Below are 20,714 nucleotides of genomic sequence, written 5' to 3'. Positions count from 1 at the left end.
CTCCCCTCTCCTCCCCTCCCTTCCCTCCCCTCCCCTCTCCTCTTCTCAGAAATAGAAGAAGCCCTGGATCTCCACAATCCCCTGAAGATCAAGTCATGCAGGGATAGGTGTATATTCTCTCACTGAAGCCAGATAAAGTGGCCCAGCAAGGGAAATGGGATCTACATGCAGGCAACAGATTTAGGGACAGTCCCTGCTTCAGTTGCTGGGGAACCCACAAGAAGACCAAACTGCACATCTGCTACATATGTGCAAGAGAGCCTAGATCCAGCCCATGCTCAGTCTTTGGTTGGGGGTTCAGTCTCTCAGAACCCCCAAGGGTTCAGGTTAATTGCCTCTCTTGGTCTTTCTGTGGAGTTTCTCTCCTCTTCAGGTCCTACAGTCCTTACTCCAGCTTTTCCATAAGACTCCCTGAACTCCATTTAATGTTTGGCTGTTTAAAGACTATTTTATTATACATTTAGTAATAATAATAATAATAATAATAATAATTTTCATGTCATATAGCCATCTGTTATCTTTCCTTTGGCTACTTGGTCGAGCCTCTCAGAGGACAGTTATGATAGCCTGTCTGCAAGCATAACAGAGTATCATTAATAGTGTTAAAGACTGGCTGTTGTCCATGGCGTGGGTCTTAATTTTGGCCAGTCAGTGGTTGGCCATTCCCTCCATCTTTGCTCTTTGTCCCTGTACATCTTGTAAGCAGGACACATTTTGGGTAGAAGGTTAAATCAAGATCGATTAGACAAACTATCTAAATAGTCCTATAAGGAAATAGAAGCAGTCATTAAATGTTTCCCACCCACCCCCCTTAAAAAAAAGCAAAGCCCAGGGCCAGATGGTTTTAGTGCAGAATTCTACCAAGCTTTCAAAGAAGATCTAATACCAGTACTCCACCAACTATTCCACAAAATAGAAACAGGGGGAACATTGCCATACTCATTCTGTAAAGCTACAGTCACCCTGATACCTAAACCATACAAAAGTCTCAACAAAGAAAGAGAATTTTAGACCTATTTCCTTTATTAACATTGATGCAAAAAACTCAATACTCCCTAGCCAAATCCAAGTACACATGAAAGACATCTACCATGATCAAGTATGTTTCATCCTAGGGGTGCAGGGAATTGAAAATAAATTTTCAATAATCCATCAGTATAGTCCACCATATAAACAAATTGAACATCTCATTAGATGCTGAAAAAGCCTTTCACAAAATCCAACAGTGCTTCATGTTGAAAGTTTTGGAGATATCAGGGATACAAGGTTGTGGTTTGTTGTCATATTTTACTGAGGTTCACAGCTAATCATTTGCCTTGTTAGAAGAATCTTTGGACTTTTGAAAAGTGGGCACTCTTGGAGGTGTAATTAAAGCTCTTGCATATGAGATGGTCATAGGCCTATGAGTGTTAGGAACAGATTACTATGGTTTGAATGTGAAATGTTTCCTTCCCAGAGGCTAACATATTTGAATACTTGATCCCTAGCTGAAGGTGTTTTGGGGGGTTGTAGAACAAGGAGACAGTAGGACTTTGCTTATATAGGCAAGTTACTGGGAGAAAGGCCTTTGAGCACATAGCCCAGCCCTGCTCTGGTCAATATTCTGCCTCTTTGGTCTGTTAGGATGTAAGAAGCTTCCATGCTATCACATACTTCTGCTGCCATTACCTCTGGCATGCCTTTTTTGGTAAGATGACTGAAACTGTGAATTAATATCAGTCTTTATTTCCTTAAGTTGTTTTTGACCATAATGATAAGAACTAATTTAATAGTTTATCTTGTTATCTTACTTGTATTTCAAGATCGTGGAAGGTTCAAATCAGATATCCCTTAGGAACAGTATTTAGACTTTTAAATGTCCAATGCAAGGAATACTATGCTTGTTAGTCTTATGCCAACTTGACACACAAACTAGAGTTACCTAAAAGGAGGGACTCTTAATGAGTACATGCCTCCATAGGATCCTGGTGTATGACATTTTCTGTATTAGTTATTGATGAGGACCACCCAGCCCACTGTGGATATTTTTATTCCTGGGCTAGTGGTCCTGGTTTCTATAAGAAAGCAGACTGAATAAGCCATGGGAAGCAAGTCTGTAAGCAGCACCCCTCCAAAGGCCACTGCATCAGCTCCTGCTCCAGGTATCTGTCCTGTTTGAGTTCTTGTTCTGACTTCCTTCAATGATGAACAGTGCGATATGGAAGTGTAAGCCAAACCAACAAGTTCCTCCCCAACTTGCTTTTTGGTCACAGTGTTTCGTCACAGCAGTAGACACCCTATCTAAGAAAAGATGCCTAACAAACTTTATTTTTATGTTTAAAAACAGTGTAAGGATGCTATAAGATGGTTATTATTGGCTGTGTGTATAAGGTGTAGATGAAGTACAAGTGAATTTTATGTTTAAGTTGATGAGATATCTGAAGATACTTTATTTTGTATATTCAAAATTCCAAAATCTGAAGATATCAGAAATTCAAAATATTCCTGGTTTCAAGCTGTTTGGGTAACATGTTCTCTAAATGGAGTTTTGATTGATTGATTATTGTGCTAGCTAGTTTCACGTCAACTTGACACAAACTAAATTCATTTGAAAAGAGGGAACCTCAGTTAAGAAAATGTAGCTATAAGATCAGGATACAGGCAAGCCTATAGGGGGTTTTCTTAATTGAAGAATTTTGATACAACTCTCCATCCCCCTGTTCTGTCTTGTAAAATAATTGGTCTATATTAAAAACAATTGCTTTCTCCATTCTTTTTCTTGGAATTGGTGCTTAGAAAGAAGAAACTCTGTCTTGGTGGCTACCTCTGTCTTCTTGACTCTTGGATTGACTTCTATAATTTATTTTCTTTTTGATTTTTCCCTGAAAGTCATCCAGGACCAACAGTACTTATGGAGCAGAGCAGCAGTTCTGTTACTGAATGTAGTGGTGGGAAAGTCTCTGGAGTTTGCACTGACCATATGAACAGTAGTCTCATGGATTGAATCAGACTTCAGTAACACTTAGCATAATCTGAACTTTAAAATTGGGCACATTGAATTTTCTGAGTCATTTTGCCTTTGGTATTTAAAAAAAAGTTTCAAAATTGCATGATGATCATGAGGTTCAAACTAGAGCCAAGAACTTACCTGTAAGCATTTGATTGTGTAGCCTAGCTCATTTACTGAAAGTAGCTGACCGTACTAAACCATTACAGGTCTGGAAAGCCTATGGCAAACGGAAGTAATTACAGACAAAGACACTGATATGTTCTCTCATGTACTAGCTTTCATCTTACCTGATAAGAAAGACATAGGTAGATTGTTGTTCATAATTTCAGCTTAATGTTTATGAAAAAAGTTATTAGTAGTAAAATAAGCTTAAAAGTGTTTTTAAGATATTGACATATTAATCAACAAATAGAAAAACATCATTGGGTTGAAATCTATTTCAACTAGTTGATTAATTATCAACTAATAAACTTTATATATCATTTTAGAAAACATAATTTTTGGGAAAATGGTATTTTTAGAAACTACATAGTAATGCTAAATAAATTGTTTACTTTTCTAATGCTAACAAATTGTCCAAAATGATATAACCTTCAGCACATAACTGAGGTATATCTTTCTTAGCTCAAAAGAGGATGCTTATTGTTATAATCTTTTTTATGGATTAAACAATCTTAGTATATTATATCTTAGTATAATATGTTGATTCTAAAGTACAAAATAATAATAGCCGCCATTCAAAGCAATCTATTTTGCAACTGTATCAAAGATATTTTATGACATTTTCTAATAATTTTCCCCAAAATGTATAGGTAGCTATTTACAGAAGAATTATATTTCCCCTATGGGTTACTATATATTCACAGAACTAGACTACAGTTAATAATAAACAGAAAACAAATGACTATCATTTAATAAGTAATGAATAAATAATGATGCTAGGCTTCTGTTGGTGTTTTGGGTATGACTTCATGAATTCTATATACTATATAGTAATTTTGAAAAATGCTAGTAGTTTTACTATTGCTGTTTGGATTATAGATAAGTGTTTAACATACATTCTCTTATGGGTCGTTAGAGTTGTCTCAGTACTTAGGAACACTTGTTGCTCTTGCAAAGAACCCAGTTCAGTTCCCAGTACCCACACAGCTCACAGTCATTCATCACTCTAGTTTCAGGGGGTCCTATACTTATTCTGACACCCGTGGGTACCATGTACAGACATACATCCAGGGAAACACTTATATTAGCAATTTAAAGAATGTGCTCATGTATTTTATGCATATGGGTGTTTTATCTACACACCAGAAGAGGATGTCAGATCCCATTATAGATCAGCCAGTGTGAGCCTCCATGTGAGTGCTGGGAATTCAACTCAGGTCTTCTTTAAGAGCAGCCCGTACTCCATTTTATTTAATTTTTTTAACCTATTCACATTACATCCAGCTCACTGCCTCTCTCCTGGTCACCCCTTTCCACAGCCCTTCCTGGTCACCCCTTTCCACAGTCCTTCCCTATTCTCTTTTCCCTCCTCCCCTTCTCCACTGGGTGGGTAGGGAATCCTCTGGGTATCCCTCACCGTGGCACTTCAAGTATCTGTAAATGCCAGTACTCTTAACCGTGGAACTATCTCTTCAGCCTCCACTAAAACATGTAAATGGATTACTTCAGTGTTCTTTGATGCCAGACTTTAAAAAAATATTTGTTGAATCTGGGTAGCTCCACTTGAGTTTTTAAATTGCATTTTTTGAATGACTGCTCTGCTAGACTGGAAACTGTCTAGTTTCCAGACAAGACTAAACGGTTGTATCAGTCACCTCACTGAAGGCAGTGGTCTCCTGAACCACTCAGGAGTGAGGAAGTGCAAAGAAGTGCACATGATGGAAATCACCAAGTGATGGGAATTTGCATCTTGAGCATGTGAAATGATTTTCTATATCTACTTCTCAGTGTTGAAAAAATACAGCAAACGTCCAGCTACAGAAAATGACTGAGTAGTGTTTACTTTTCTCCCTTTATAATGTTTTTTAGAAAATAGTCTTGGGTATCCCTGGGATAATTTTTCAAGATTTGTTTTATTATTTATATGAGTGTATGTGGAGGTATATGTTCATGAATGCAAATGCCACAGAGGCCAGAGATCCCCTTTGGAGCTGACAGTACAAGCAGTTGTAAACTGGATGTGGGTGCTGGTAGTTGAATTCAGGTCTACAGGAAGAAACAGTATGTGCTCATAACCACTGAGCCATCTCTTCAGCCCCTGTTTTTTTTTTTTTAAGTCATTTTATTAGTTCTCTCTGGTTAGAACATCCACAAGGAAATTACATTAAAGTTATGGCCTTTGTGTCATTGATAGTATTCCACCTGGCTTCATAGCAGTGCTGTGAAGTTGAGACAGACAGGATAGGATAATTAAAGCACAATGAGATGATTTGAAAGAGGGCTTATAATCAGTTATTGGTAGCACCTGAACTAGAATTCCAATCTTATAGGCTGACTTCATGTTCTGTCAATTATATCACTGTGCAATAAAACTACTAGTTATGTAGATTAGGCTTTCAAAAAAGTTACTATCACAACAATCCTTCAAATATGCTATAGTTACTGCGTCCGATCAGCCTTTCCTTCCTTCCTCCCAATCCCTTTCTTCCTGACAAATGTTAAACTTAACTGGTGAAACAATTCTTACACAAAGATAAAGAATAGAAACGAGTGATGCCCTGGGGAAAGACAGTAATTTACATTGCAACCAGTTTAGATCTTTATTGTGGCATGAATTTAGTGGCACCTCCTAGTCCCGATGGACTTTTTTTTTCCACATGAGATAAAACCCACTGAGTGGTTTTGTGTAGTCTGGCAGAGTTGTTAGTTGCAGTGGTGTAGAAAAGGAGACAATTTGGGACCTTTAGATTGAAACTGAGGTGCCTGTTCTATGAAGTGGTATTGGTGCTGAATTTTGAGTATCAGATTTATGGATATATTTAAAACTTTTTAAAGGTGAATAGTATTGGTGGCTGCTGAATACAATTGGAATACTGAGAAATTCATCACAATTGTATATTTTACAAAAGGAATTTTGGAGATGGATGGATTGTAAATTTACTACAAATTTAGAATCCAAACAAAACTCACTTCATGTTTGTATAACGTATTTTAAGCTATCTGTTTTGATCTTACTATTCTATAGCCTAAAGATTTTGCATTTAGGGCTTTCCTCCCTAATTTCACTGTGGAATTCATATTGAGATATTCTTCAAAATCTGGAGAGAGGTTTATTCTACGTCACTATTGAGGATCCACTAAATTCATTTAAGTTCTCAGGAGAGCTCACATGGTGAAACATAAAAATAACATTTTCTTAAAACTAACAATGAAAGGGCATTAGTTGTAAAAAAGTATGAAGAATTTTATAAGAAATTTGCAACATCATGCCTGTATTTTTAGTAGCTTACAAGAAGTAGATAACTTTAGAATTGTTTTGAGGAAACACAATGCAGTTTTTCTTCCAAGTACTCATGAAATTTAATACTAAAGAACTACACACATCACAGTGTCTGCGGTCCATATGTGAAGGGATGGGAACTTCTTACAAATTTGATAGTGCCATTTTTATTGTTCCATTTATCAGCATAATTGTTTTGACTTTGTATTTCACAATGACTGTAACAAATTGACTAATTGTTTTTGCTCTTCTACAGCCTTAGTAAGGTATAATTCACAAACAAAACGATATATCTGTACTGTGTACAATCACATGCAGGCATTTGTATAAACTATGAAATTAACAGATTCATTACCACTTTCATACAAAGAAATAAGGATAGTTTCCTTTTCAAAATCAAAGAAAAAATTATTGTATTGGTTTTGTTGTTTTATTTAACATGTTTCTCCTCCTGTCCTACTTTTCATCTTTGTCTGATTATTATTTTATATTCTTTAATTTTGAGAGGATGATGAGTTACTATACTATAAGAAAGCCATTAAGCACATGCTTGTTGTAGTAGTTAGATGACGAGTGTGTTACTTCTTGTTTGTGAAGGGTAAGGTCTTTGAAGTGTACCGAATAGATATCTAGATTTTCACAGAAGAAATGGGAGAAGAGTTTTTAATGAACTCTTTGTGGATTTAGATAAATTCTAAATCTTTTAGGTGGTGGTGAATATATAGTGAGTTCATTCTGTAGAAGTAAACATAGGTTTGAGGGAATAATAAATAAATCTGGAAAGGTAAGCTGAAACATGAGCATGTCTTGAATTCCAAAGTACATCGTTTACATTTTTAGAGACAGTTTGATTCTTTTTGAAGTGTGAGAATGGCATGCACACAACTATGTTAGTAGGCTGAAAGTGGTAATAGAGAGATAAGGGCGTACTGTTAATAGTTCATACTATTTTTGCAGAGGACCAGCGTTTAGTTTCCAGCACCCATATCAGGTAGTTCACAACTCTTTCTAACTCCCACGCCAGGAGATCTTATGCCTCTGGTGTCCCCAGACTCCTGAACACAAATGCATATATTTCCTTTCCCATACACATAGCTAAGACTTTAAAAGCAGAACTTATGTATAAGAGACTTCATGATAAGATGTTTGCTTCATCTCAGCAGGAGATAACTAATGATGTAAATCAGGGAGTAGACAACTGGCCTTGTAATGGAAAAGACAAATATGCCAAGGAATATTTATTGTGCTATACAAAAAAAGAAAGAAGATACAAAGTTACTTCTAATTGTTCAAAGCTCAGTCCAATAAACTATATTCCATTGCTATGACAGAGTGGCAACTGTTTATCTGGCTATATCTAATTAAGCCTTTGATAATATTTTTCTAGTATCTTGAGTAATATCAATTTTGTTCATATTTTCCCATTCTCTACTACATGGTAAGCTCTTAGTAAATATTTGTTGAAAAATGGTTTAAAGTTTGATTTAGTACCATATAATTATCTTTTAGTAAATCATTCCATGAATCCAATTTGCCCAATTATATGCTTATAAAGTACATTAAATATACTTAATTGATAATCTAACTGTTGACAACTTAAAAATAAATTTAATTCTATTAATGGCTTTTAGGGAGTAGAAGTTGAGGTTGAAATTTAGAATTGCTAGTAAATTATTTGGAATTTAAAACATCAAAAAAGGCTTGTAGACATGTGAAATAATACAATTGTTTTAGGGGTCTTCAATGTTATTAACTTTAAACTTTGTGCTATCGGCATCTTTTTAGATACAGGGTTACAACAGGGAACAAAACAAATTAGTCTCTAGTGTTAAAGAATTTGTAATAATGGGGAAGATGGATACATGAAATTACCTGTTTAATGGAGGCCATGAAATTAAAACTTGGGGAAACTAGTCGAGTACTTGTTAGAAGAATTGATCTATTTAGGAAATATTTCTTGGAGAAAGCCTATTGACCAAGATTCTCAATACTTAGTAGAAATAGCACAGCAAAACATGGTTAATCACTGTAGGAAAGTGATCAATAGTATGGTCAGTGGTGATTACATGCGTTTTGTGTCTGAAAATCAAAAGAAGGCAAATATATTTGATAATTAGAAAGAAAAAGCAGATTCAGACATTGGCCTAAACAATTAAACAGGGCCAATATGAAATATTATCCTTGAATATATTTTATTTTCAAGAATTCAAAGTTCACATAAAGTTTAGGAAACATGAATAAACAAATGTACAAATATATAACACTGTTTATTGTGATTAATTTTATATTCCTTGTGAAAAATTTACAGTCTATGACTTCAATTGTAGGGACATCTTTAAATAAGTTTTACTACATCTTCATTTGAAAAAAAAAACAGTGAAATGGTCATTGTGTTAGTGATACATGAGAACACTTAAAATGAGTTGAACACCTAAACTTCTGAAGGCAAATAATTTAATAGCTATATTTTTGATATGTAAAAATATAGTAGCAATGTATTCATTATAAATAAATGTTGTAATCTCATTTGGGAATCAAACAATGAAAGTTACTTAGGCAACCAGGAAAAAGAAAAAACACAATTAGAATAGTAATAAAGAAATTTGTGAGAAATATAATAATTCATTGATTTAAAGATATTGGTGATTACTAAAACATTTTGAATCTGTAGTGGTAGGCCTTTGTAAGTTATATATGATGTCATATTCTTGTAAGATCTATATTATACAATAATGTGAGATAATCCCAGGCAAAAAACATTCCTGGCTTACTGCACTCCAAAGGAAGTGCTTTTCTCCAGTGGCTGGAGACCTATGTGAACTGCTGAGATTTATTTTACAGACTAATTGTAATTATTTTTTAAAAAAAATGAGGCCAATATTTATGGCATCTTAACTCTTTTTTAAAGTAATATATATGAGTATACTGTAGCTGTCTCAAGCACACCAGAAAAGGATGTCAGATCCCAATATAGATGGTTGCGAGCCACCATGTGGTTGCTGGGAATTGAACTCAGGTCCTCTGGAAGTGCAGTCAGTGCTCTTAACCACTGAGCCACCTCTCCAACCGCCCTAACAGTAATTCTTGAATTCATGCCATAAACTCTACTGGACACATCTGGCCCATTATAGGAATTAGCAACTGAAACTATTTACATACCTCTGTGAGATATTGTATGATGTGATTGCATTATTATAATAAATAGCTCCATATTAAATAGTTAATATAGTTGGTCTTACAGCATAAGCCTTCAAAAGTATCATTATGTTATGATATTCTGATGAATAAATATCATTTGCATAAAGAGATATTATACTGACAATATAATTTGTAATTTGCATTGTGTAAACTGAATCAAATTGACTTTTAAAGTCATTATACTTTCATTTTTTATTATAAAGACTGGTATGATTAAGAGTTGGAAGGTGGAGTATTATAGGGAGACCTTGTCTCAAAAACTGAAATAAAACCAAATAAGAGAAAATATACCCACACTGGGTCGAATTATTTTTTTTTTGTTTATTTGTTTGTTACTGAGACAACTCTTCTAGTGCTGTTTCCTCTGTGCAGGTACTAAAAACAGAAAAGAGTTATACTACCAATTTGACTTTCACCACTGCAGAGCACAAATATCTTTTTCCCATCTTAAGTTCATGGCTGAAGCTCCTATAACAGATGGCATATTAACAAGAGAGAAGCACAAATAACATTAATCTAAGTTGTATATAACAGGAAAACCTTTATTGGAATATGAAGACTTACAGGCACAGTTAAAGACAGGTGAGATAGCTCAGTTGATAGACTGTCTGCTGTGCAAGCATGTGGACCTGAATTTGGATCCCACGCTTCTTCCCTAAGCCTGGCTCAGTAATGGGGAATGAGAAGCAGATCCTTGGAGCACCCTGGTCCATAAGCTAGTCCAGTGGAACTGAAGAGATGCTGGGTCAGTAAGATACCTTGTATCAAAAATTCAGGTGGATTGAAGAAGACAACTTGATTCCTCTATAGGTGCTCTCGAGAATACACACACATACACACACACACACACACAGGAGGGGTGCACTTGTGTAATTTGTATAGGTTTGTTGAAAACTAAATAATTTTAGAGCAATGTGATGTTCAAAAGGGGGCTTGATTTCTTTTTAATGGTGAAAAAACAGGAAGTTTAAAGAGGTCTGTTCATTTCTTCTCTGGCCCTTAGTTTTCAGAGATAAGGGTATTTATTTCTCCTGGGATTCAAGCATGTGTCTCATGTGAGACTCTTATGAACTGCTTTAGTGCAAGACTTGAAAATCTTTTACAGGTTGCTAGAGGGGAACAGGGCTGTGGGGGGAGTGGTATTGCTTCTGCTGATTTTGCATTTCTTTGTCTTTCAACAATCGTTACCAGTGTCACTACTATATCTAATAGAACCAAAGGGCATAATACATAGGACATATTCACTGAAGGTGCATGACTCGGTATAAAGATAAGAAAACAATGTAATTTCAGACATAGGCTTCAAGAACAAAGCAGGTGTCGCCTGCTTTCTCTCAACCCCTTGTAGATGTTTTGTTGTTATTGTTATAAATTGTCTTTATTTCTGAGAATTCTATACATATACAATGAAATATCATCACATTTACCTATACTCCCCCTCCTGATAATTCCATATTTTCTTATAGGCCCCCTCCTGGCTTTATCTCATTTTTCTCTTTTAATATCAACTGTTAATAGCCCCTCAGTATGGTTTGGGAGAGTTGTGACCCTGAGGTCATCTATCTCATCTACGCCAAGATTTTCCCTGACTAGATACTGTGTAGGACCTGTACAGGTGAATGCCGCTGCTCAGAGTTCATGCTTACAATAGCACTATCATTTCTGGAAAACATTTCTCAGCCCTTGTCCTCACCCTCCCATTCTTATATTCTTTCCGCCTCTTCTTTCGTCATGTTCCTTGAGCCTTTGTAGTGGTGGTGGAGATATCCCATTTAGGGCTAATCCCTCATTCTCTTTTTCTAAGCACTTTGAGCAGGCACACATATCTTCATTGACTGCTATCCACTGTAAAAGGCAGCTTCTGTGACAGAGATTGAGAGCAACCCAGACATGGGTTGAAACATCAGGATTTTACAATATAGGTCTTTTATCATTGTAAGGCAGTGCTGTATTTCACAGACTGCAAAGTGCAACATGGGAAGATGTTTTGGTCAGTTTCTTCTGCGACTCATGTGCTGACAAAATTGATTTTAAAAATTAATAGTCAATAATATTCACAGCAGAAATATATGAATGTTATAGTTACAGATATTCAAACATTTTAAAAAATTTCACTCAATCAGTCCAACCACATTATGAATTAGAGTGAGAGAATGGCAACAAATGCATCCTTAGTCACATGCATTATTTACCCCAACCTAGAACCTGGATTTCCTACAAGCACTAGGCTTTGTGTGGTGTCTTAGTGTTTGTATGGCTATGATCAAACACCAGACTAAAAAGCATGTTGGGGAGGAAAGGGTTATTTGACTTATACTTCCACATTGTTGTTCATCATTGGAGGAAGTCAGGACAGAAATTGAAACAGGACAGAACTTGGAGTCAGGAGCTGGTGCAAAGGCCATGGAGAATGCTGCTTTCTGCCGTTCTCCTCATGGCTTGTTCAGCCTGCTGGCTATAGAATCCAGGACTACAAGCCCAGTGATGGTACCACTCACAAAAGGCTGGGCTCTGCTCAATCAATCACTAATAAAGAAAATGCCCTACAGGCTTGCCTACAGCTGAATGTTATGAATACATTTTGTTGATTGAGGTGCCCTCCTCTCCGATGACTTCAGCTCGTGTCAAGTTGATATAAAACTATCTAGTACTTATCAATTGCCTAATGATCATGTTTGTTAATTCTTTGTGCCTGTGTTCACATATGTGTTTGCCTTTGTGGTCAGGCATATGTGTATGCTGATGTTTTTCATGTTGAAGCCACAGAACAGACTCAGACATTTTCCACTTGATTCTTGAGGCAACGTCTCTCACTGACCTGAAGCTCACCAAGTAGACTAGCCTGGATGGCCAGCAAGGCCCAGGAATTTGTTTGTTCTCACCTTCCCAGTGCTTAGTTGATTATGTGAAACAAATTCAGGTCCTAGTGCTGATAAGTAAAGCCCTTTACCAACAGAACCATATTCCTAGACTATTTCTTAATTCTTTATCATCTGCTTATGATGGTTAGTTTTTTTTGTCTACTTGACACAACTACAGTCACAAGAGGAATCTGTGAGGGCTTGTGTCTATCAGCTTGTGCATACACTTGTCTATAAGGCATTTTCTTTAAGGCAACTACTGATGAGAGGCCAGTTCAATGTGGGCAATAACACTCCTGGGCAGATGGTCCTGGGTTGTATCAGAAAGCAATACGGAGAGCAAACCATGGAGAACAAGCCAATAAATGGCTTACTTCCATGATGTTTGCTTCAGCTCTTGTCTGACATCCCTCCATAATGTACTATGTCATATAAGTGTAAGCGACTTTTATTTCCCAAGTTCATTTTGTTAGTGTTTCATCATAGCAGCAATAAGAAAACTAGACATGCCCTTAAAACATTGTAATTCTTTCAGAAAAAGAAAGCAAAAGTTGCACAATGATAAGATCTTATTTTTTTATATCCAAATTCAGAATTTAGGACAAAGTTTCTTTTTCTTGTGTGTGATATGTTTTCATATATTTGCATATATGTGTGTGCAAATGTTCCTACTTTGTGTGTGTGTGTGTGAGAGAGAGAGAGAAAGAGTGGTGTGTGTGTGTGTGTGTGTGTGTGTGTGTGTGTGAATTGCATTTTAACTGTTGTACTCCTGTTTTGGATTTCAATGTACTTTTTGGCTTACTTTGAGACTTTGATTTAACCCTTATTGTAGGACTCCTGCTGCATCATGTCAGTTAGGATTTACATTGACCTCCTATAAAGGAGGCTGAGAGTGAAGGAAAGTCCAATTGTTTGCTTTAATGTGTTATTTTTCCAGGTCCTACTGAAGCAATATAACCCCCAAATTTTGTGGTGTGTGTGTATTTGTGTGTGTGTGTGTGTGTGTATGGGCTTGTATGTGCATGTACGTGTGTGAGTGCCTGTCTGTGTGTTTTTCTGGGGTCAGAAATTGAATTAGACAAATCTGAAGCTTCAAAATTTTGACAACATCCATTAAAGTATATAAGCAATATATAACATTGATAATATCTCTGTTGTGACTTTAAATTATAAGCATGAAGTTTAAAATCCAGTTATACATCATTTAAACTTTAATGGACCTCTTAAATTAATTTAATGTTATATATAACTATTCAATCAATTATGAAAAATGTATACTATATAATCTTAACTGTTTAAACCAGTCGTTATTGCCAACTCCGTTCTTATGGTACAACTTGTCTGTCAGTAATAAGTTTGACTTCATTTTAATGTGTTAATATACTCTATGAAATAGCCCATGTTTGAATTCCAGTTGTGAGATATATAAATTAACTTGTAACAGAAAGACACCCAGAAAGGTACAGAGTCTTTCCAGGATGAAATCAAGATTCTCCCCCGCCACTAATTTTCCTTACTTAGTTCTTAATGTATTTCCTAGCATCAATTCTTCCTTGAAGTGCCTCTTGTTTTATATTCTGGAGAGTTCTATAATCATTTGCATTAAGACGAGGCTTGGGATAATTGATAGAAGTACATTTCTTTTTCTTTTAAATTAGAAATAGAGTAATTGTGAAAGAAAAAAGATGAAGGAAAACTTGGATTTCAGTTCGAGTGAGCTTGTCAGGCAGACCACTTTCAGTAAACGTGTGAATGAGACTTGTGGATTTAGAAATAAATTCCATTTAGTTCCAAAATACACCTCACCCTTGAGATGACTTTGTTTAAGTTAACCTGGATATTTGTAGGATGAATTGTGTCTATGTAAAATAATATGTAACATGGTAATCATAAGATAAATTGATCATGACACCCAGAATATACTCTGTGGTACTTTTTTCTCCTTTTTATTGAAAGTAGGATGTTTTCTCTCACATAATATATCAGATTACAATTCCTCTCCTTTTACTCCTCCTAGTTACTCCCTGCATCATCTTTCATCCAGATCTACTCCCTTCCTGTCTCTCATTAGATGACAGACAGGATTCTAAGGGATAATACTAAAATAAAATAAACATGAATATTGACTTAACATCTCCAATATAATATAATTTAAAATATGTAAATTGCTTTAATATCTTTTGTATTGAGTTATGATGCAGTCTAGCAATGGTAGTCTAACATTAAAAAACATTCAGCTCAGTGATTAATTTATTTGTTAAATCAATTAAAATTTTTGTATTTTCACCATCCTTAATTCTAGTGTACAACAAGGAAAAATATGCAACACTGATTTAACTCCCACTGACATATTACATTATCTTTTTGTTTTGTTTTATTTTATTTTTTGTTTTGTTTAAGACAAGTACCTATGTTAGAGTTGAAAGAACTTCAGATAATTCTCAGAGATATATAGACTGTAGCTATAACAAGAAAATACTTCTGCAGGATCAAAGATATTATTATTAATAATAAGACTTTCTCATTGAATAGAAGTAGTAACAATCTGTAGACAAAGTATTGGAAACAAGGTGATAGATGGTTTGGCAGACTGTCTTTTTATTTCTTGCTAGTAGGTATCCTATTAACTTTCAGGCAGAGCTGAGTGCATTTCCCCCATAGTGCCTTTCCCCCATAGTGCTGGCCATGTGGCACTCACTCCAACCAGCTGCTCAGAAGTGTATCAGTTTTGATCTGAACAAACAGAGCTCCAGAAAAAATGCAATGAATATACAATGTTCTACAAATTTTATCTTTTTCTCCTCCATAGATATGATATCTGCACTTACAAAAATAAGCCCTGTGGAACACTGGGTAAGTTTGGTTTTGAGTTTTTTTGAGAGTATTTTTGTTTAGTTAGTTAGTTAGTTAGTTAGTTAGTTAGTTAGTTAGTTTGTTTGGTAAAAGGATAGTTTAGATTGTCTTTTTTAGACCATGATGTTACTCTTGATTATTATTAATTTGGTTATTTTTCTTTCTGATATATGGGACATTACCACTAAAATTTTACAACATGACCTTTCTTGCATATATAATTTGCTAGAAACAAATTATTCTCCCCATGATAATGAATAAGTTAATTTCTTTATGACTTTATGTTCTGTGGCAAATGGTATGAGTGAAAACAACTCAGAAAATGATTTAAAAATCAATAGTAATTACAAATCAAAGTTACCACTCATTTTCATATTTTCTGTCTTTCTAATTCCTTGTTTAAAACAATGACAATAAAAATGAGGTGTTTGTGATCGATCAAGTGTAAATTGATCAAAATAAGACAATGAATTAAAAGTAAAGAAAACAATCAACTTGAGATACATAGAGAGTAGGTGTAAAGAATAATATTTCTTTTTGTATGATTGTTTTGGGGAAAGTTTATCTCCTATGAATCCAGATATCATTAAAAAATGTTAGTAAGTCAATGAAGAATTTAGTCAAACAGTATTGCAACAGATGGAGAAAGGAGGAGAAACTTTCTTTCTTATGTTCTCTAAACATCTTTTTGAATAAAACTATTTCAGTAAATATCTTGAATTTCCACATAAAAAATATTTTGTTAAGAAGCAGTAGTTGGTATTGGTTGAAAGTTAAATGTAAATACAAATGAATTGATATGGCCACTTCCCAGTAGGTCAGCTAACCAAGAACTAGTGCTGTCTTAATGCACAGGAAGTTTTTAGTGTCGTGAAAACTTTCTACAGACTGCATATCTACACAAAACAAAGTGAATTTTTTGACTTCTCTAGGTCAAATCTCTGATTTATTATCTGTATATGAATAATTAGGAAGTCAATTCCTGTTAACATCTTAAACATTTGGAAATATCCAATTAAAGTTGACTTAGGAGAGAAAGTGTTCCCAGCTTCTTAGTGCTTCAGTGAAACATCCCTCCCAAGACTGGATTTTAATTCTGCTTATGTTTTATATTGACTTATTTCCTGTTTTCCTTGAGATTTATAACTACAGGAAAAATTCCAATTAGCCGATGCCTAGTATTAACTATGGAAAAGTTTGCTAGTTAATACGTATCAGAGAAAGAGTTCTCTGCTAAGCCAGCTCATGTTGGGATTTTCTTTTTAGCATTTTAAGGACAACTGAGAAAACCTGAAGTTGAGACTAACTTTGGCAGTTTCAATGTATTTGTTGCTTTTTATAATCTTTTAAATTAATTGCAAGGCACATATGAATATGTTGTAGAGATCAATTACTTTGTAAATTAAAATTATAATTTTTGAAAAATGAATAAAATGCATACATAGATACTTGTATTGGTTTATATGTAGAATATGTTAGTACAGAATCAATCAATTTATTACTATTTTACAGATTTAATTTTAATTTATTATCTATTTTAGGTAATTTACTTACCTAAATTTATTTATTTGAATAAATTTATTTAAATAAATCATAATTTATTTATTTATTTTCTATTACTTGTTTTGTTTATGATGAGGTTTTTGTTTTTTTGTTTTTTTATAATCTCTTGGTTAACAACTCTGATGGCCAGTTGTATTACAAGGGTAATTAGGGTTAAGGTTGTAAACTGATTGTCAAACTGAGAAAATCCAAATGACCCAAACAGTAATGAACCTGAACCCCTGATTAACACTAGCATATATAGGAATTTTGAAAGCAGCAATTGTTAGGAAACTAAAAAATGGCGAGAGTTAATGAGCATATACTAGTTTATTCTTACATTAGTTAAGAGTTACCTTTGCTCTCCAAATACATCTTTTCTAAAGTTGTTCTTTAGCAGAGTTACCAATTTTATGTCAGATATCAAGTAAACATATACTTACAACTACACTGGGGTGTCAGTGAGAATTCTTAATTAAGAATGCAGTCATAGGGCACACACCGAAAGAAAAAACATTTTCATATCCAAAAAAAGAAAAAAAATCAAAACAACAAAACAAATAACAACCCACTCCAGCACCACCATCATTAGAAGAACAAGAGAGTAGTCTTTGGAAGCATAAGATATGTTAATTTATTAAAAATTGTAAGTAGTGATCTTTTAAACATAACTCAGAACAAAAACAGTGCTCATTTTTATTTTGTTCTTCCCAAATGTTCTCCCATACTGAACCCAAACAGCCAAATCCTGTTTTTATCTGCATGGAGAATGCCTGTGCGTTCTTTAGTGGGAATTAGAAGTAACATTTAAAACATATTTTTCATTATTCAAAGAATGAATTCTTTTTGTCCCAAGTGGTTCTTCTTTTTATTGTCTTCTTTTCTGGTCTCAATACTAGGTCAGCACGGTGATGTCCTGAGTGCTTATACTAACTCTGAGGTGGGAATCAACTCCCTTTCTCCCTTCTGCCTATCCCTTATAAAACAGTAGGCAAACCAAACAATCACCTTAACTTTGTTATAGTGTGTCTATTATTTTAATACATCAGAAAGAACAAACAACACAATTTCTAGAGCTTCCTTCATAGAAAATATCGATCAAATAGTGTAAGCTGTTCTCAATTAGTGCTCCTTGGGAAATCATACCTACTCACAGAACACTGTTTGTTACACCCAGTGACTATCCACTGCCCTGCTCTGAGGGATCTGTGGGAAGACAGTTCCTGACACTGGAAAAGCAGGATAACAGACTACATAAAATGCCCTCCTCTCTTTAAACGACTGTTCTTCACTGCATTTAGTACTTGGGATCTGCTTTCTTAAAACAGATGGCATTTTTCATTTCTTATAAAACCCTTTTTTTCTAAGTGCTGATTTAAAATTCTATACTAATCCACAGTACATAATCCACAGAGCATGGTATTCATTTGGAAGTAAATACTAAAGCTTCCAAGGGGAAATATCTCGAGTAACATAACATTTCACTAGAGATCAACCAATTAACACCATGGTTTTGCTTTATTAGTAAGAACTCTAAAGCACTGAAGGGGGCTGGTAGAGAAGAAAACAACATGGAATGTATGAATGACTTCCCTCCATTAAAAAAACAAAACAAACAAACAAAAAACAACAACAGTGTAAACTGCTGCCATCAAGACTGATTTTCTGGGATTAAAAACTACAAAGTCTCACATCTTTCATAGTTTTTCCCATTATGAACCATCCATTTTGTTTTTATAAAAATGTCATTTATAAAACCATTTGGGATTCCCTCTTTTTGTTAACTAAAATGTTGCTTGTATATTTTTATGAACCCACTAAACTTAAACAGATCTCTTTAGAAAAATAATGTGGATATATTTTGCTTTCTACAGCCTGAAGAATATTAAAATAGAAATGCTTTCTTGAATTCCCTTTTCTGGCTCAAGTTACTAGGTGGTCCCAAGTTACCAGAAGTAAAATTTATAAATCTAACCCCTAGTCTAGACATTTTCCAGCACTGACTGCAGTTCAAAAAATATTAATGTCTAGCCGGCAAAGTGAAATTTCCCCCAGTGATTTTGCAAACGACTAGAAAGTTAACCTTTTGCCAACTGCTCCTTCTGTGCATGGAGGTTATTAAAAAGAATCCAGGCATTTAGACGTATGGGCTTTTAAAGGCTGAAACACCTTGGCTTGACCCGTTGTGTCTCTTTCTGTTTATTCAGGCTTAGCCTCTGTGGCTGGAATGTGTGAGCCTGAAAGGAGCTGCAGCATTAATGAAGACATTGGCCTGGGGTCAGCTTTTACCATTGCACATGAGATTGGTCACAAGTGAGTGCATTTAAGAAAACCAAAATAAACTGTACAGCTCTACTCTTTAAGCCACTTGTAACTACTGTGTGGAAAGCCTGCACTCAATTCTTTTTTACAGCCTTTTTGACAGCTTTCAATAGAGAATGTTATCATTTTGGGTATTGGGATAAATCATCATAAGAACTGGAGACTTGTTAAATAGCCAAACATATCACACTTGAGTATTGTTATGGGCATTTAAAACAGTAAGCTTTAGATATCTTCTCCACACCTAGTTCTTATAAAGTCCAATTGTGCAAGTAATCTCTCTTTTCATTAAGGAATAATTTATGTGTTGTATCATTTGTTTGGAGTTTTTGTTTTCTCATTTTGTTTATATTTTCATTATTTTATGAGACAGACTCTTGTTCTATAGTACAGCTTTTCCTTGACTTAGACAGGCTGGGCTGGAATGCACAGTAATCCTCCTGCCTCAGCCTTCTGGGTGTTGGAGTGACAAGAATAAACCACCATTTCTGGCTCCATATATTTGTTTAAACTCGTTGACCCTATTTCCTTCAGATGCACGTTTAGTTTCGCCTTTGGTGAAGCTGGAGGCGTACGTTCCCTAGGCACAGTGGCTGTGTAGATGACTAGTGCCTTCAGGTGTGCTCACAGGGCATGGAAAAAACTGTGCGTGTCAGAACTCAGCCTTGGATTTTAAGTTTTTAATAGTTATTTCAAATAAATCAATGTCAATGTTTAAAATGATACTTCTTCCCAACCCCCAAATGGCAAAGAACAGACATAAGTAAATGTAAAAGTCTGTGGATGTCAAAAGAAAGATTTGACAATATTTTTCATATTTGAGTTTTTAAAATTGGAAGATGACTTGTTCTTAGTGTTTAATGTGAATCGAACTAATGCTCTCATAAGGTAAAGCTAAACAAAAGAACCTCATCTTACTGATAGATTTAGCTTTTGAGCCAAATCATTCTACTTTCTTCTAAGCAGAAGTTATTAATTTTTAGCAAATGACTAGTTATATCTACTACTTTAAATTTTGAAATATAAGTAGCTTTAATTGAGACAACAGTCTGTGGGAACCCACAGCATTTATCTGATTGTAGCTAATGATCTACCTTTTTTAAATGGTGAAGTTGATGAAAAATAAAGGTACAAATAAAAATCAGTATTTATGTGTCAGAGGCAATTCTTGAGAAAAAAATCCATATTTCAGGATCTTTTTCCTTCTTTCCTTCTTTCATTCTTTCCTTCTTTCCTTCTTTCCTTCCTTCCTTCTGTTCATCCATCCTTTTCTCCCTCCCTCCCTTCTTCTCTTCCTTCCCCCCTTCGTTTCCCCCTCCTTTCCTCTTACCTTCTCTCTCTTAAAATTTAGCTCTAACTAAATTTGAGGTAGTTTGTTGTCTTTTTCATTTTTCCTTTGCTTTTTTTCTTTATTGGAATTGATTTGGGTATAAATCCAAGTTGCCAGCAAGTTTTAACCCTGACTGGATTTAGACAGAAAAAGTCACTACTGCACTTATAGTGGAGC

At 34.9% G+C, this 20,714-nt stretch overlaps 1 protein-coding gene across 1 annotated transcript in view; it reads left to right on the top strand.

Annotated features, from left to right (window-relative positions):
* Window positions 1-20,714, top strand: part of Adamts6 (ADAM metallopeptidase with thrombospondin type 1 motif 6) — a 221,770-nt gene that overhangs the window by 56,131 nt on the left and 144,925 nt on the right. Inside the window, exons 8-9 of the mRNA XM_028783635.1 lie at window positions 15,300-15,343; window positions 19,093-19,198. Coding sequence (XP_028639468.1) covers window positions 15,300-15,343; window positions 19,093-19,198 — 150 coding nt within the window. The remainder of the gene's footprint in view (window positions 1-15,299; window positions 15,344-19,092; window positions 19,199-20,714) is intronic.

The sequence above is a fragment of the Grammomys surdaster genome, unplaced genomic scaffold (genome assembly GCF_004785775.1).
Source record: "Grammomys surdaster isolate TR1022 unplaced genomic scaffold, NIH_TR_1.0 99, whole genome shotgun sequence".
Classification (NCBI taxonomy): Eukaryota; Metazoa; Chordata; class Mammalia; order Rodentia; family Muridae; genus Grammomys; species Grammomys surdaster.
The sequence above is the reverse complement of the archived record's forward strand: the minus strand, read 5'-3'. Positions and strand labels throughout refer to the sequence as shown.